The sequence below is a fragment of the Heterocephalus glaber genome, unplaced genomic scaffold (assembly GCF_053883595.1).
Source record: "Heterocephalus glaber isolate CG9 unplaced genomic scaffold, H.glaber_assembly_v1.0 deba00001504, whole genome shotgun sequence".
NCBI lineage: Eukaryota > Metazoa > Chordata > Mammalia > Rodentia > Bathyergidae > Heterocephalus > Heterocephalus glaber.
The window spans coordinates 19,419,049-19,437,285 of NW_028258324.1; the positions used below are offsets into that span (position 1 = coordinate 19,419,049).

Sequence of the window (18,237 nt, forward strand, 5' to 3'; positions counted from 1 at the left end):
ATAAAACAAACAGCAGAGAAAGAGATGAAGCTACCTCTTAGAGAAGACTGAATTGCAGTAAACTACAAAGTGAGCTGAAATTAAGGACAGTCCTGTGGCATGACTGGCTCTTCCGCAAATGAAATTATGACATGACTTATCCTACGTCTGGGTCATTACTATGCCAACAGGGCAAGTCCATTAAAATGAAGGGAATTTCAGGATTCAGGAAGGAAGGCATTATCAAATTTCTCTGTCATTAGCTGTCACAAAGTTCAGAATTAATCATGACACCGTGCCAAATGGTAAAATATTTGCAAGCAAGGAGAGGGTGGAGACCGCAGAACCTGTAAATTTATGCCAGCTGAGCACACAGCTGAGTACTCACTGTGGGGGCGTCTGGCGAATGGATTTACTACGTTGCCAACTCCAGCAAAATGTTACAAAATTGCAACAAAATTGTTTCTATGTAAACAATTGTTTTAAAAAGGCTCCTTACCTTCAATAGCTGCAATTCACTGCTTTCTGGGTAATCATCAAGCCAGATATAAAACCAAAACTATTAGAAATTATTTTTCTTGGGATTGTGCTGAAATATTAAGATCGAATTTTCTTTTCTTCTCAACTCCCTCTCTTTTCCCTGTCTTTTCATGTGACAACAGAACTTTAGTTTTTGCTTGTTCCGTTGTCTTTCTGAAACAGCACAAGAGAAAAGGGACTGGGATATTCGAAGGAGCGCTGGAATGAAAGCAGGGGCCAGAGAGGAAAAGTGGGAAGCCGCTCATTAAAAGTCTACCAGCTCCATCTGTAAACAGGGATAAACACTTCCGTCTGTCCTGACCAACTTCCGGGGGGATGCCAGCTCCCTGGGAAAGCTACTTATAAAGGTGCAGCTTTACTCCCCTCTTACCGGTTAGCGCCTCCTCCTATTATACCTTATCAGAACCACGAGGTGGGGTGGGGGGATTAGCTGAAGTTGTTTCTATTAGCGACATTAAGATTTTTCCCCCCTGGAAAATGGGACCAAATTAAGTTTTTTTTTTTAAACCCCGAAACTAAACCCACAGAAAAACGTGGTGAAAACTCACGGAAAACCACTTAGCTCGCTAAGAGTTCTCGTACTTGGAAGATTCTGTAACTTCATGTAGAATAATGGCTCTAACGGCAACATCTTAAATTTAGGTAGGTCTCCTGGCGGAGAGAGGCTGCCTCAAGTAGAACAACAGTAATTTTGCAGCAACTTCAAATTTGTTAGTAACGACTCCAAAGGGTCACCTCTTCGAGGTCCTCACTGTGCCCGCGGCCACTGAGCTTCTGGTCCCACAGCAATTTGTCTTCTCACCCGCAGCCCTGCGCTGGGGTTTTACCTTTCCCATGCGCGCTCTAACTTCTCTCCGGTCTCTCTTTAGCAGATAGTTGTCCCCATTTTACAGATGAAGTTGAGGATGTGGCTTAGGATTCTCTCTTTGACAAAAAGTACTTAAACTAGCTAAAAAATGACTTTCGATTTTCAACGACAGTGTTTCCTTTGAGACTAGGGTCTTTGATCTCATCTCTAAAAGCCAAGAAACGGGACAAGTGTTTTGCTGTAAATTAGAACAGAGTCGCCTCCTCCGCCATCACCCCAATTCCGGAGGACTTCAGTCACCGCGGACGCAGCTCTCTGAAGCGGGAGGTTAGTTCTCTGCCGGCGGCGTAATAAAAACGAAGCAGCCCGGTATACAGGTCCGGTAAACGCGCAGAAGTCTCCCCGCGGTGCACTCCAGGAAAGTTGAAGCGTCTTCTTTGACCTCTGGGCCAGAAAGATTTATTACTTCCTTTTCGAGGCAGAAACCACAGAGCAGCTGACAGGGCGAGCCGGGCGTCAGCAGCCTGAGAAGGGCGCTCCTCCGAGGCTCTCGGGAGCAGTGCGTCTTCGGTTCCTGGAGGGGCTGCTCTCGACCCCAGGGAAGAGCGGAGAGTACCGCTGCCGGGGGATTTCGGTCCAAACTTTATCTTCAACACGTTTTCCAGAACGTGGGATCAACTCCGCAGTCACGCAGAATCTCAGTCATTTACAGCCTGAGGCGCCCGAGCGCTGCGAATCCCGCGTCGGCGCCCGGGTGCTGTGCGCACGGAGACCTAAGTCTTCCAACTCGAGGACGGCGGCCCAGGCGGCGCCGAGGTGAAAAGGGTCGCGGCCCCGGCTCCCAAAGAGGCGGCGGCGGGATCGGGCGCCACGAAGAGGGCGGGCGTGGGACCCGGGGCGGAGGAGGGCAGAGCGGCGGAGGGGCGGAGCCGCGCGACAGACAGGGGAGCGCACCAACCCGGCGCCGGCTGGCAGGAGCGCGCAGAGGCCGGGCGGAGCGCGCTGCGGGCGCTCGGCGTAGGGGAGTCGGGGAGCAGCATCCTTGCGGGCGCCGCTTTCGCGCGGCGGCGGCCGGGGCTTCCTCTGCCTGGAGACCCTGTGGGCCAGAAGCGGCTGGTGCCGGGCGGGGCGGCAGGGAGCGCTGCGGACTGGGCTCGTTCGTCTCGACTGCGTGTGCGGGGTCCTTCCGGGCCGGTCCGAGGCGAAGGCGCAGCGGGCTCGTCTGCGCTGCCCGCGGGGGCATCTCCTGGTGATGGGAGGAGCAGCCGCCGCCGCCGCCACCGGGGAGATGGAAACATTCGCTGTGCCGAGGCGAAGAGCGACAGAGGAAGATCCGTTTTGTTGGGAGCTGGGTCCTCTATAAAGGCCCCCGCCCCCGCCTTCGCCTGTAGCCCGCTTCTCCTCCCGGAGCGAGAAAGGAACTGCGGTCCCGAGAGAGCAGGGAGACGTCGCTGAAGCCGGGACGCGAGGGCTCGGCGGATCGCGCTGCAGGGCTCAGGGCCCAGTGAAAGTTTCCCTTCCCCAGCTTCGGGCGCTCGCTGCCAGGAAAGTCTGCCCAGGGCCTGGGCTGCGGAATCTCTCGGCCCCGTCGAAGACTCCTCGATCCCCCGCAAGAGAGCAGCAATCAAGGGACGAGTGACAGCCGGACAGTGCGCTGGTCGGTGATCCCGAGGCGCTTGAGCGCACCCGCGGCTCCAGGTGAGTAAGGAGCCGGGAGACTCTAGGGTGGGCATTACTTAGGGAGGAGGTAGCTGGGAGGAAGACCGGGGCGCACCCACTCACTCCGCTTCCTCTCACAGGTCTCTGGCGGAGCCGCTGCCATGGGAGAGCCAGCCCTGGGCGTCGGACACCAGCCGCCCCTGCCGCCGCGCCCACCTCGGAGCCGCGGCCCCAGTGCCGGCTCCCGCAGCCGGCCCACTGCGTCTCCCTCTCGGGCTGCAGGACCGCCTCCGCCGCGTGGCCGGCCCCGGCTGTGCCTGTGATGAGCCGCAGCCCGCCGCGAGCTCTGCCTCTGGGCGCGCTCCCCCGGCTGCTCCCGGCTGCGCCTGCCGCCTCACCGCGTGCCCTGCTCCCGCCCTGGCCCCGGCGCCCGGGACGCCGCTGGCCCGCGTCCCCGCTCGGAATGAAGGTGTTCCGCAGGAAGGCGCTAGTGCTGTGCGCAGGCTATGCACTGCTGCTGGTGCTCACCATGCTCAACCTCCTGGACTACAAGTGGCACAAGGAGCCACTGCAGCAGTGCAACCCCGACGGGCCGCTGGGTGCCGCGGCGGGGGCATCTGGGGGCGGCTGGGGACGCCCAGGGCTGCCTCCTGCCGCGCTCCCGCGCGCTCCCGCGCGTTTAGACCCCCGCACCCCGTACCGCTCTCCTGCTGCAGCCGCCGTAGGGTCAGCGCCTGCAGCTGCGGCGGGGGTGGTAGGGGCCGCGGCCCCACAGGGAAATGGCACCCGGGGCGGCGGGGACAAGCGGCAACTGGTCTATGTGTTCACCACGTGGCGCTCGGGCTCGTCCTTCTTCGGCGAGCTCTTCAACCAGAACCCGGAGGTGTTCTTTCTCTACGAGCCAGTGTGGCACGTGTGGCAAAAACTGTACCCGGGGGATGCTGTCTCCCTGCAGGGAGCAGCGCGGGACATGCTGAGCGCTCTCTACCGATGCGATCTCTCCGTTTTCCAGCTGTACAGCCCCGCTGGCAGCGGGGGGCGCAACCTCACCACGCTGGGCATCTTCGGTGCCGCCACCAACAAGGTGGTGTGCTCCTCGCCCCTCTGCCCCGCCTACCGCAAGGAGGTCGTGGGGCTGGTGGACGACAGGGTGTGCAAGAAGTGCCCGCCTCAGCGCCTGGCACGCTTCGAAGAGGAGTGCCGCAAGTACCGCACGCTGGTTATCAAGGGTGTGCGCGTCTTTGACGTGGCAGTGTTGGCGCCGCTGCTTCGAGACCCGGCCCTGGACCTCAAGGTCATCCACCTGGTGCGTGATCCCCGTGCAGTTGCCAGCTCACGTATCCGCTCGCGCCATGGCCTCATCCGAGAGAGCCTACAGGTGGTACGCAGCCGGGACCCACGGGCCCATCGTATGCCCTTCCTGGAGGCCGCTGGGCATAAGCTGAGTGCCAAGAAGGAGGGCATGGGTGGCCCAGCAGACTACCATGCGCTCGGCGCTATGGAGGTCATATGCAACAGCATGGCCAAGACGCTGCAGACAGCCCTGCAGCCCCCTGACTGGCTGCAGGGCCACTACCTGGTGGTGCGGTACGAGGATCTGGTGGGAGACCCCGTTAAGACATTGCGGAAGGTATATGACTTTGTGGGGCTGCTAGTGAGCCCTGAAATGGAGCAGTTCGCCCTGAACATGACCAGTGGCTCGGGCTCCTCCTCTAAGCCTTTCGTGGTGTCTGCACGCAATGCCACACAGGCCGCCAACGCCTGGCGGACCGCACTCACCTTCCAGCAGATCAAACAGGTGGAGGAGTTTTGCTACCAGCCCATGGCTGTGCTGGGCTATGAGCGGGTGAACAGCCCCGAGGAGGTCAAAGATCTCAGCAAGACCCTGCTTCGGAAGCCCCGGCTCTGAGAGGCGTTCCCAGGAGATCTGGTGCCCGGTAGACTCCACCCACAAAGAGCACTGTGGAGTGTTTCAACAAACACAACCCAGACCCAAACTGAGAAACCCACATGTTCTATTATAGATATATAATATAAACAACCACACAGGCACTTGCTGTCAATGTTTCGAGTCGGTGAATTTCAAGGAACACACACACACACACACACACACACACACACACACACACAGAGCTCACACACCTCAGAAAAGGCAAGACTTGAAAGTTCTAACTAGTTGCCCCTTCTCCCTGACCCCTGCCCCTTCTCCCTTCCCAGTTCCCCCATTTCTTACCCTCTCCTGCACCTGCCTTCATCTTGAAGTGGAATGTTGATGAAATCAAGTTCCAGTAATCCAAATCTTGTTTACAAAATTTTCGTGGTATCTGTGAACATGTAAGAATAATTTGGATGTGGGGGTGGGCTGGGGTGGAGAAAGGGAAAATGATCCAGGAACATAAGGCCCTGTTGGGCATGATAAATCAAGGAGGCATCCTTCTAAAGTAGACTTTTGTGTAAAAAACAAAGGTTACATGTGAGTGTTAATAAAGATGGTAATAAATAATATTCCTTTTTATATTTGCCTCCATTACTTGGGAATTTACTCTGTTATTTTGCCCTTTGTAGTTTAGATAGAATCAGGTACTCTCCTGGAGGACAGCTGAACTGGGAGAAGCTTCTGGCTTCTTAATGATAGCCTGGGAGTTGTTTTCTCACATGAAAATCACAGCCTGCCAGGTGCCCAGGAATGAAACAAATCTTAAAATTCTATAGGCAAAACCCAGCAAGACAGTAGAAGAAAAAGCACACACTACTCTCCTGTTGAACTTTGAGTTACGGAAAGGAAGAAGCAAGCCCTTGATTTGAAGGCATTCGGCTTTGATTACTACTGTACCGAGTTAATGCAAGGAACCTTGAAGCATAGGGCAATGTTTTTGTCCTGAGGTTGGTTCAGAGAAAAGATTTTTTCAAAATATGTAATTTTAAAAAGTTCTCATGATTAGAATACAAGCCTCAAAAATTAGTGTGAATGTATTGTTGGTGATGGTAGCAACTTCTTGGTGAGCGAAGTGACAAGTATCTGGAGTGTCTTTCTGTGTGACATAGTAGGGGGACATGAAAGCAGGGAAATTTTATCTGAGAATCAGGACAACTTAACAGGCTTTTCTTCCTCACTTTATTCAAATTAATGCAAAAGAGAATAAGAATTTGTAATGGTTTACTTGGGATGCCTTTGGGATATATTGCTTTCTTTATCATGTTTTCTAAAAGCAAACTTGCAAAGAAAATAACATGATGCAGACAGTGTAGGGCTTCAGCCAAGAATATCTTTCAGATATGAAAATGGATTATGGGAAAGATGAAGTAAAAATGGATTAGTGTGTAGGATTTTGGAATTTAGCATTTTTCAGGGAGAAAACTTGAATTTTCCTGCAGTAGTTACGTTAGCACTGGATCTGCACCCATATTGCATTGAAGCATTCTGCAGAATGTCTTAGTGTGATAAGTTCTGAATCCCAAATAGGAGCCGGAGACAATATAGCTGTATATTACATTAAATACGGTTCAAGTTCAATATCCTCATAGCTTTGTTTTACTATAATTTATTCTAAGATAAATTATAGCAATAAACTATTATATCATAAACCAACATGTATGGTTTAATTACTGAGGACTTAAAAAAAAAGATGATGAAAAGAAACATGTATGTGGGAAATATTTTAAAATAAAGTGGTTCTTAGGTATCATTATTATTACAATGTGAGATCTAACTACACTCATAAGAATTCCAAGATGAAGGAGCACATAGATTTTTTTAAAAGGTGTATTTAGCAGTAGATTTTATAACATGTCTTAAAATGATTTTCTTAATTTACTAAAATAGTTTCTAGTATTGTGTTCATTAAGCTACACTGCAGCTATAACAAATTGCCCATGTTTTCCATGATATTTTTGTGATAGTATCTGCTGAATTATCTTCAGCAACAGAATCTTTGTAAGAGCTTTAAGAATACTTTGAAATCAAATGAACAAAATAAATATTAATGTTGGATGACTATAGATGAAAAAAGTTTAGTGGGAAATTGAGATAGCATCATTAAAAAGTAACCACTCTGAATAAAATAATCATTTAAAAACAGATTTCATGTGGCATTAGATTGAGCTCTTATTAGCCACTGTGAAATTCATGCCTAGTTCTTGATTGAGGGATTTTTAAGCAGTTGAATCTATTCTTCTCCCAGTATTGTGTTAAAGTAGAATTATGATTTTTTTTGAATCTTGTATTTAAAAAAATTAGATGTTATACAGAGCCTTTGCAGCCTGCAGAGCATTCACAGCCTACTTAACTGGAATTTTAAGCTAACACCAACAGCTCTCCCCTTGCTCTGTTTGCACAGGGTCTCCATCTGTAATTCCCTTGTTTTGTAGCAGCTGCTTTTTCTTCACTCTGCCGCTTCTGGGCTCTGTAATTTGAAGAGGTGAATTGTTGCTCCTGGAAATTTGTACCTAGCTGCATTCGAGGAAAGCGAGACGTGTGTTGTACCTACTGAAAGCTAAGATAGTTGTATCAGTGACATTCAGCTTTTGCAGGTTTCAGAAGGAGAGAAACATTTTTGGCATTAACAAGCTCCTGTCACCCCTGGTGCAGGCAGACCTGTGTCACAACAAATTGCAACAGAGCCTGTGACTATTTCAGAGGTAGCACTTATGAAAGAGATCCTTTCACATTTCCCAATCTGGCAAGATGTCCATCAGCAGGAATACTCTTCAGAGCAGGTTATCAGAGTGATTTTTATTTTTAAGTTCTGCTCATCTGATAGTGTGCTTGACATAAATCCTGTTGACTTTGGAATGTCTGTGTTAATTAGAAAGCTCTATGTAGGAAATAAAGCCGGCACAGTGCATTTAGTCAACAAATCTGCGTTTGGAACAAGGGAGAGGCACAGGCTGGGTGCTTGAGTTTCAGGAAGCTCTGAGCCACTCAAAGGCCTCATTCAGAATGACCCCTGGCTACCTTGCAGGGAGGGACTAGAGCAAATCTGTACCCTTCAGTGTCTGCCGCACAGTGAGTAGTTGACAAACATTTATTAAATAAGTGAATGAAATATGTTACTATCATATTTTGAAAGTGCTCAGAGGGAAAGAGTGGAAGAATATGTTACCTCTTTAGAGAAATCACCAGGCCGTACAGTAAATTTGGTTGAAGGAAGCAGGCCATAAGCTCTATTTAGAGGCAGTGAGTGAGCTATAGAAACATTTTTAAGGTTTTTCAGAGTGGCCAGGCTGAGGCAGGAGGATTACAATTTCAAGCCCAGCCTAGGCAATTTGGGGATTTAGCAAGAACTTGTCTCAATAAAAAGGAGGGGTTGAGGGGGGATGTGGCTCAGTGTGAAGGCCTTGGGCTCAAGTACCCCCATCCCCAATTCCAGAGTGACTGAGCGTAGATCAGTATCTTTCAGTTATGAATTAGAAGCAAAAATACAAAATTTATGAATGTGGAGAGGTAAAAGTTTCAGAATAAGGACTTAAATAGTTAATATTTGTTTCCCCAATTGCATGAATAATATAAGGGGGAGAAATCAGAACATACCTGCAGAACAAATGCTTTCCAGGTATGTAAAAGGGCTATAACGTTGTTCGTTTTGCAGAAGCTTATTGTTTTTAGTACAGTGAATGTGCATACTGAAGAGCTGTGGTGTAGATTTTACCCAGGCATAGGAATGTTTACTTTTGGGAAGGTCACCCTTTCATGGATGCTGAACAAGACAATGGCTGCCTGTCTCCATGCATCTGCCACCTGATTTTGGTCAGTTCTGTCCAAGATTTTTGTTGTACACAGTATAGTTGTGGCTGGCTTGTGCTGTTGGTTTGAAATTAGTATGAACTTGGGTGAGGCTATTCATTAATGCTTCCTGGGCACTGAGCAATAAAATGAAGATCTCAGTCTCTAGAGATGGCTTCAGGGAGAGCAAGAAGGAAATAAAAGGTGTGTCTCGTCTCCAGTCATGGTAAGTAAGGATGTGATGTCACGTTACAATTCTTCCCTAGTTCTATTCCTTTCCTACACACACACACACACACACACACACACACACACACACACACAAACGCACACCATAGTTGAACGTCTTATTATTGTCTTGAGAAATTTCACCCCATTGCTGGGGCTGGAACGTAGGACCTCACACATACTGGACAAGTGCTCTACCTGGAGCCACATCTCCAGCCCAAGAGTGTTTTAATATCCACTAATGGCTGTGTGGTATGCTCTTTTGATCTCAGGCCTCTGGAGAGTGAGTGGCCAATTACTATATCAGAACCTGTGACAGTTCTGTGTCAGGGTCTAGTGTGGATAGGAAGAAAATGACATTTGGAATTTGAGGAATGGCTTGAGGTGCATGATGGAATGTCCTTAGATAAATGCATAGTTTATAGACCCCTTTTGTCATTCACTTTAAGGAGAGCCCTCTCAAATCTGTCATGGCTAAGAAAATAATCTGTTGAAATACTCTCTGTCCTTTCTGGACTTTTGGCTCTTGCTTTTTGCAGTTTGAGTACAAACTACAAAACTGGTCAGGTGCAAGTATTTAATAACCGAAATTTCAGGGCTTTAGTTTTATTGCATCTGATGCAATTCTGCACACCATTCTTCAAATTAAGCTAAAGGAATGTTAAATTCTGCATAACACATTAAGTTTATAGAATGGAAAACTTTACGAACCTGTCTTTGGAGGTGGTATTGTTTATAAACTTGAAGGTACAGAAGCCTGTCTGTGTATTTGGTAACAAGATGTTGAAGGGTAGCCAAGGCCAAAGTTAAACTTTTGATCAAAGTCAGTACCTATTATGAAGTGTCATAAGTATTTCTGCACTGCTTGAACTTTTGGGTGCATGATAGTCACCCTGCTAGGTGAATGACAGCTAAAATAATCGCTGGAACTAAGAGCTATACTCAGAACCCATTTGCAATGACTCCCACCTCAGGTGTATGGACCTGCTGGACAGAAATTCGCCTTGAAGTAGGTAGTTTTCTGTACAGGATGGGCTACACAGTTTTCAGGTTTAGTGCAAAATAAAAATGCAGTGTCTCTTGTTAAAAAAAAATAATCCTTTCAGATACATCAAATTCAACCAAGTGTGGAGTCTTTCTAAGTGTGGGGTCTTGCATACCTGAGCAGGTTGTACGCCGCTGAGGCTGGTCCTCTCTCCATGTGCTGAGAATGAAATGTCCAGCTGCATGAGACAGTAAAGAATGGTGCAAATGGAAAACAGGTCCACAAGTATGAGTTACTGAGTGTAGCTATAATGAAGGCAAAGACATACAGACACATGTTGGTGATGAAATTCTAAGGCAATGACACACAGCAAATAATCTCTGGTAAATGCAGCAAATGACTGATAATCCTCTTTCTATTATGGATTGGGCTTGAGAACAGTCAGGATGATCCAGTGGAAGACTGAGAAAGTATTTGTTGCTCCTGGGATCCTTTATAGAACAGGTCAAATGTCTGGCAAGAAGATAGAGCATATGATCTCCTTGTCCTTTAGCATGTGGATGCCAACAAGTTCTGCAAATAATATTCCCTTCTTTCTGAAACTTTTTTTTGGGGGAGAACTCTCCCTGCATTTGCTTATTATGTAATAGAAGTCCAAGCATGGAAAAGCAAAAGGTTAAGTCACAATAAGCTGAGGGAATAAAAATACAAGATATACTAGGCCAACTGGTATATTTCTTTATTATGTTAAATATAGTTGGCTGAGATTATTTTTATTATAGGTTTGATATGTCTCAGTTTTCCTTTGGTAACAGTTTCTCCACCCCCTATCCATCCCCCTGCCTCCCGTCTCTTCTTTGCAAATTCCTACCCACTATTCAAGGTCCTAGATCTTTTTGAAGTATTTATTTATCAACCCCACTTCAAGATACAGAAATGTCTTTCTGTTCCATATCCTCTTTCACTGCCATGTGCATTGATCTATCAATGTGTCATTGCAGATTGAATTAATTGTTTATAGTCCTATTTTTCTCTTCTGGATTAGATGATTCAGGAGGGAAGGGCCGATCTTATTTGTGTGTGTATGTGTCTTCCAGCATCAAAGCAGTATTTTGCAACAGATCTAATAAGTCAGTGGTAAATAAAAGATGTAGCCCAAGAAGCCAGAACAGAAGAGATTGGGAGACAGATACTTTGTCAAATAGGTTTCAGAGTTAGTACTGCTATATTTCACTATGTCTTGTACTTCATGTGGGTGTCAGAAAGAAGCTGAAAAAGCAAGATAAATTAATATGGATAAAAAGTATGAAAGAGTGCCTGTGGAACATTTCAAAAATAATCTTTCCGTATTGTTTGAAACAGAGAAATAAACAAATTGGACCCCCTCCCCCCAAGTTAACAAGCTGAGGCTGGGAGTGTAACACAGTGGTAGAATATGTGCTTAGCACGTATGAAGCCCTGTGTTCAATCCTACTCAGAAAAGAAAGTTAAAAAGTGAATTATAATCAAACAAAAATGATGCAATGTTTTAAGGCCTGGGTAGGAAAATGTGTTACTGTAATGTAGACCCAGGGTGTGTATTTGTTTTTGACATGTAGAGGTCACTGGCAGTATGATCATCTTCTAAGCATTTCAGGGACTGGAAAATTTTCAAAAAACAATGTCAAGGTCTAAATATTACATCTCCATTTTCAGATATCCCAGTTACTCTAGCAAATTCTCAGTCTCTCTAGGGCTGAATTAGCTCTTGGGAGAAATTAAAATATTTCATGTTCTCCTGTTGTATTTTTATATGAAACATAGTATTACATTATAGTTTTAAAAAGAAAAATATAAATGAGAACACATCTTCTTTTTGAGACAATGACATTCATGTCTATAATTTTTAGCCCTGTTATTTAACCAGCCATACTTGCTAGTAAGGCTAGTATTCTCCCAAGAATATGGGTTCTGAGTTCCCATTATTTAGGTTAAATCCTTGTGGCACAGTTTTTCATTTATATTTTCACATTTCTCAAGTGACTTCTTCGTGTGCAGTGCTCTTTATAACTTTTCATCACCATTTCCATTTCACTTTCAAATGCCCTAAATAGCAAGAATGATGGCATGCCAGTCAGTGACTGCAGAACACTTTGATTCCATTTGAGTCTCACAACAATCCTGGCGAGTAGATATTATGATGGTCCCCATTTTACAGAAGGGAATATAGGTTTTGATGGGTGATTTTCCTAAGGGCACACATCTAGTGAGTAGCAAATGATTTTTTTTTTTTTTGGCTTTGTACATCAGAGATCACACTGTTTCCATTTAAAGGTTACTAACAAAATAGCAAACTTTTTTTTTTTTTAAAGTAGCAAACTTTTTATGCTCCAGCCAAAGGCTTTCTGAGAAATTGCATCCTGAATGCCTGCTGCATTATGCCTTCAGCCAGGGAACAGGTATTAGTATCTTTAGAAATGCATGTTTGTATAACAAAAAGAAAAAAATTAATTGTTAATTTGGATGCTGGTGGTCAAAATTCTTCTTAGAATGACTTTTTTTAAATCAAAATAATGTAATATGCTATTTTGGTGGGGGAAAAGAACCTCTAGAAAAAAACCTGAAGAAGAGATTTGTGGATTGAGAGAAAGGAGGAATAAGAGGGGACAAACAACATGGTAGAATTCTGGAGCCCAAGAAGTGCGACTTCCAGCAGAGGCTCCCTGGCAAAGAGAATGGGCGGGCAGGAAGGACAGGTGTTCAGCTTGGAGCCCTTCGCCCTGCTGAGCCCCCATCTAGCCACTGTTGTTGCACAGAAGCCCTGGTGATGCTTCTATATACCCTGCCTCGTGAGGGTTGGCTTTGCAAATTGAAGGCACTAGCTTGATGACTGAGGCAAGAACAGGCCCATTCCCAAAGGCAGGAAACCTGGGCCAGAACAAATCCACTGAAGTGGGAAGTCTAAGCTAGAGTTAATCTATGAAGTGCAATATTGCTTTACCCCAGGAGGGTTTGAGAGGAAAGTGAGTTTCTCCCTGACTGTGAGATGAGATTCAAGGCAATCTTATTTAAGTTTTAAAGGGCAGGGTAGTCTCGGTGAAGCTTGACTATGTGGCTCATAACTCCAAAGGCTGCACAGGTGGGCAGGTGAGTGGAGCAAGGTCAGGAAATGTTGGTATGTGATAAAAGCTGGATGATGGTGTCAGCTGTCATGTATGAGTGGAAACTGAGGAGCGGAAAGGCTGAAGCATGTACTCAGAGTCCCCTTCACCATTAGCCAAAGAGCACAAACTAGAAATCACAGCTTCTAATTCCCAGTCAGGGGCTCTCTGATGTGCTCTCACCCTGAACATTTTATTTCCTTGGTTCCTACCAGTATTTTGGAAAGTCTGGCATTTATCAGTGTCTTTATGGAATATCTGGGGAGCAGAGAGAGTGCTGGGTATTCTGGTCAAGCTTTAGAAAGGATAAGGTTGAAAGAGCGACAGGCCACTGAGATGGGTGGTCTGAGAGCATCAGTACAGGTTCTCTGGTTGTAAAACTAACTCAAGTAGATTGAGTAGATGGGAAATCAACTGGGAAAGATGAGGCATACACAGCCTAAAAGCAGCTGAAGGACCAGGCTGGACCTCTCTCTCTCTCTCTCTCTCTCATCTCTGTTTCTCTTGCTCCACACATTTAGAAAGTCTAGAAGAGAGAGCTGGATTGGACAAGATGGGTCAGATGTCTGTTCCTTGGCACACAAGCAGGACATCTGGGTGGACAATCCCACCAATCTGTGCACAATGTGGAGAAGTTATTTCCCACAAGGAACTCAGGCTATAGGTATCAAAAGTAGGGGAGGTGGATGCCAGGTGGTCTTAAGCCAATAAATATCTTGTAGGTAGGGGATGATCATGGGACAGCCAGTGAGACATGATTCTAAGCTGGGTATGGGACTGTTCCTGAAGTTAATCTGGTTGAGGGTGAGGCAGAACTGGAGGATAGCCTTTAGAATTTTTTTTCTTTTTGTCATTACCTGGGGGTGGTACTGATATTTCATGGGCTAGAAACAGAAATGGTGAATGTTTTGCCATGCTACGACTAGTCCTTTGTAATAAAGAATTATCTTGCTCCAAATGTGAATAGTGGTTCCTTTGAGAAATAGTGAGCTAAATTAAAGAAAATTATGTACTTACTGACTCAGAAACAAGAATAAGGCTGCCTCATAATTACACTCAGTAAATGTTAATAAATGATATCACCAACATTGTCATCATCATGATCATCAGTGCTATTTTGGATATTAGTGGCTATAATAAACTTAAAGTTTGCTTAATTTTCTCCAGTATAACATGCTGCTTTAGATTATGTGTGGAGAAGTTGGATAGTTGGATGGTGGCTAGTGGAAAAAGTAGGAGGAATATTGGACTGGAACACTTTATGAGATCAAATATATATACGTATATATATATACACATACATATATACATGTACAAGTAGTGCTCAGAAATACACAGTGAATGTTTAAATAAAAAGCTTATTGCAGGGCCAAGGATTTAGCTCAGTGGTTCCGCCACTTGCCTCACAAGCCCAAGGACCCGAGTTTGGTCCTCGGTACCAAAAAAAAAAGCTTATTGTAGTAAAAGACAAATTGTTATTAATCCCTCTCAAAATGCTCCCCCTCATGTTAAACATACTTATCCCATCACTCTTGCCACTTTCTGAAGCAGTTCTGGAAGTCCTCTTTTGTGTCTTTATGAGGTGTGATCAAACATATGGTTGAATGCTGCTGCTAAGGCTTATAAAACATTACAATGTGTCCTCCTCTGTCTTATTCACCAGATCTGACACTGTGTGACTTCTGGCTCTTTCCTAAAGTCAAAATGTTTTGAATTGATTCAGGACATTGAGATAGCCACAACAGTGCAACTAAAGACACATTAAAGAGGACTTCCAGGACTGCTTCAGAGTGGCAAGAACAATGGAGCAAGTGGGACAAGTGTGTTTGAAGCAAGGGGGAGTATTTTTAGAAGGATTAATGGCAATGTGTCTTTCACTGCAGTAAATTTAAAACATTTAAACATTCACTATTTTTCAATCACACCTTGCAGGTATGTATGCATACACACACCCACACCCACACCCACACACACGTTGAGAATTCTGGCAGGACAGAATGTAGAATGTGTGATGTAGAGTAAGAAGTCCTTAGAACTTACACTTCTGAGGTGGTGAAGTTATTACTGTAGGTCAAGGGCTAAAGTGGCTCTGTTGGATTGGAGGCGAAGACAAGAAATTGAAAGGTCAGGATGTCAAAAGCCAGTCTTCAATGGCTACTGAAGTCATGGATAAGGGTAGAAGGGGTCGTGGTAGAGAAGTGTCATTGATTTGGGCACTCAAGACTTGCTGTTGTCCTTAGTTTTGGAGGTGGCCATGATCCTCTCCTACAGTTTGGCTCTTCCTGTCCCAGTGCTCCAGACAGCTCATTACTGCACCTGTTAGGCTTTGCCTGTAGAGCTTCTATTCCAGTTCACACCAGTGTCTCCCTGCTCTGAGCACAAATTAACACTTGGCTGCACAGTCTTTAGTACTAACTGCAAATTATTTGATGTGTGTCATTCTGATCTATATTCTAACTTAACCTTAGTCTCCTTGGGAGCAATTAAACCACACTTTTCATTTTGTACCCTCTGCACAGAAGGTAGTGATTGAAATATTTTTGGAGTGACAGATTCATTTGGGAACCCATGTCTCCTGCCATCTTGGTGCTGTGTTTCTGTGGTGCTCCAGTCTGCCATGCTGGAAGTCTTTCTCAGGGCCACAGTGATTGGTTAAGGACTGAGCACACAATCCAATTAGAACCAGCGGAGACTTTTGCAGAGATTTCTAGGAACCACATACAAAATTTATCCACTGTGCTGTAAGCTGTTTCTCCTATTACATAACAAGCTCCTCCAAGGCAGGGTCCTTGTCTTATCATCTGTGTGCCCCTAGCACAAGGCACCATGCCTGGTACCTGGGATGCCTCCAAATCATGTTTATTTAATTGCAAATAGAATGGTCTCATGTTACAGGTTGCTCCTTAAAGTGAGGTCCTCAGGTCAGCAGTAATGGTCCCTCCCCAGACTGCTAGATCAAAATCTGGATTTTAATGAGATCTTCAGGTACTTTATGTGCCTTTGGGAATAACTGCTCTACAGATCTATAGACAACTTCTTTTTGCAAACATCTAGCCTGGAGGGGTTGTGCTGGCACAAAGATCACTACCTCTGTTCAGTAATTCTGGCTGCATTTCAAAACTCTATCAGAGGGCATCTTGCCCACAGGGTCCCATAAATGTATAAATGGAGGTGCTCTGAAAGCCAGCTATGGCCTCTGCACTTGGAGGTGAAAGACCCCCACAACTTCCTCAAAGAGGGCTGGATCCCTCTCTGACACCAGGTACTGACCACCCGTCAAAGGACAGAGCACTTGTTTACTTATGAATATGTTAATAACCCACTAGATTCCTTGTCGTTTTAGGAGCTTGGAAAAGGCTAATTGGAACCTGAATTCTGTCACAGTCTAGGGAATACTACACGTTAAAATGAATTCTGGGCTTCCATCCTACAGCATGTTAGGCACGTGGCTGACTCCAGTATTTGATTTTTAGAATCTTTTCCAGCATGTATTATTAGAAGGGCTACAGGCAAACATGCATTGTATAAGTAACAGAAAAATAACTCATATTTTTATTTCTGAGCTGGTTTATAGTGATGAGAAGGTTTGAATTGTCAGATTACCTAAGATTATGTGTTTGCTATAAATGGCAATCTAGATGTTGTTCTTTTTTTCTCATTTCTGCCCACCTCATTCAGTGAGAATATATTCCTACACTAAGACTTTTATGCCTAAACATAACATGGATTTTGAATGAATGTATAAAGACAGGGTCTCAATGAAGTGGATATATACATATTTCTTTATGTATATACACGTGACATAAATGACTTGAGCAGATCTTGAATAAGGAAGGGCAGAAAGAATGTAATTTAAGAATTTGCTTAACATGTTAGCAGACTTTAAGTTGGGAGCAGAAGCGCATAGTCAGGTCCTATGCTTCGATCTGCCCTCCTGGAAGTGGGAGCGATGCTAATTCAGCATTGTCCCCTATAGGAATGGAGTCTTGGCTTTACCATTGGCAGTTGTTCTTCTAGACTTGCCAGGGAACCGGAAATAACTTTGGACATTTGGCCATGAATTCTTCCAGTCTCCAGTCTAGAGGGTGTGAGTCAGTTCTCTGGGTTGCAGAAATGTTATGATGTCCTTTGCCCCCAATATCAGAGGACTTCCATGAGTTCCTTGTTGTTTATGAATAGTTCCCTCACCACTCTGATGGAAATATTTCAGTGGTGCTAACTTGCATTTTAATATCCATTGTAGTACTCTTTCTTTGTTTCCTTGTGGCAGGTTAAATGCTTTCATTTATACCATTTTTGACAGGCAGCATGGTTCACAACTCCAATAAATGGCAGAGAACAATGTCACTGCAAAATAAACAGGCTGCGTCTTGGAACATATTCCATGGAAGGTAGCCTGCAGGATTGCTCACTGGGCAAGAGTGCTCTGTACAGTTGGCCACACTGGCTCTCAGCATGGAGGCTGAGGGCAGCCCTTAGATTGTGGGGAAAAGTCAACAGAGCATGAAGTAGATCATTATCTACACATTGCACCTATCTACAGACACAAACATACGTTTAAGGAAGCTCTCTCAGAAAAATAACAATTTGGCATATCAGCTCTGAAGGAAATTAGGGCTAATAGGACTTGAGTGTATCTAATGACCAGAGGTACTTTCTGGGAGTGTGGGGAAAGTTTATTCCCATTTAGTCTGATTTAGAATCAGCTGACATGGAATGACTACAGAGGACTTATTTACTTGTTTTTTTTTTAATCATAAGTACAACCATGGACCATAGTGACTTTGTTGTTAAAAAAGATGCACATTTAAAACTTAGTCACACATGAGGGTGGGGATTTAACTCAGTGGTTCCAGTGGCTGCCTCACAAGCACAAGGTCCTGAGTTCGATCCCTGGTACAAAAAAAAAAACAACTTAGTTAGACATGGATTTTATATTTTAGAGATGGGATTCTCAAGGTATTATGACAACATCCTGTGATGTTCAAAGGAGGTTGGAAAAAAAATCACCCACAAGCCTGCCATATTCCATAATATTGTATGCTTAAAAGTAAGGATAAGAACATTGTGTGTTTGTGTGACAGCTAGGGCTGTTTCATGCAATAGCACTGTGCTCACTGACAAAGGAGACAGCTTCAAAGCACAGATCTGGTTATGCATCATCCAGAAAGAACAC

General features: G+C 45.1%; 1 protein-coding gene across 1 annotated transcript; it reads left to right on the forward strand.

Moving 5' to 3' along the window:
• The first annotated feature begins 2,780 nt into the window (after positions 1 to 2,780).
• On the forward strand, positions 2,781 to 5,501 carry Chst2 (carbohydrate sulfotransferase 2). The gene is made up of 2 exons (XM_004834392.3): positions 2,781 to 3,025; positions 3,127 to 5,501. The coding sequence occupies exon 2, from the start codon at positions 3,309 to 3,311 to the stop codon at positions 4,893 to 4,895; it is 1,587 nt and encodes a 528-aa protein (XP_004834449.1). The 5' UTR covers positions 2,781 to 3,025; positions 3,127 to 3,308; the 3' UTR covers positions 4,896 to 5,501.
• Positions 5,502 to 18,237: the final 12,736 nt, after the last annotated feature.

Bases quoted from the DNA above. Each gene is read 5' to 3' on its own strand.
- Chst2 (XM_004834392.3), top strand. From the start codon at position 3,309: ATGAGCCGCAGCCCGCCGCGAGCTCTGCCTCTGGGCGCGCTCCCCCGG.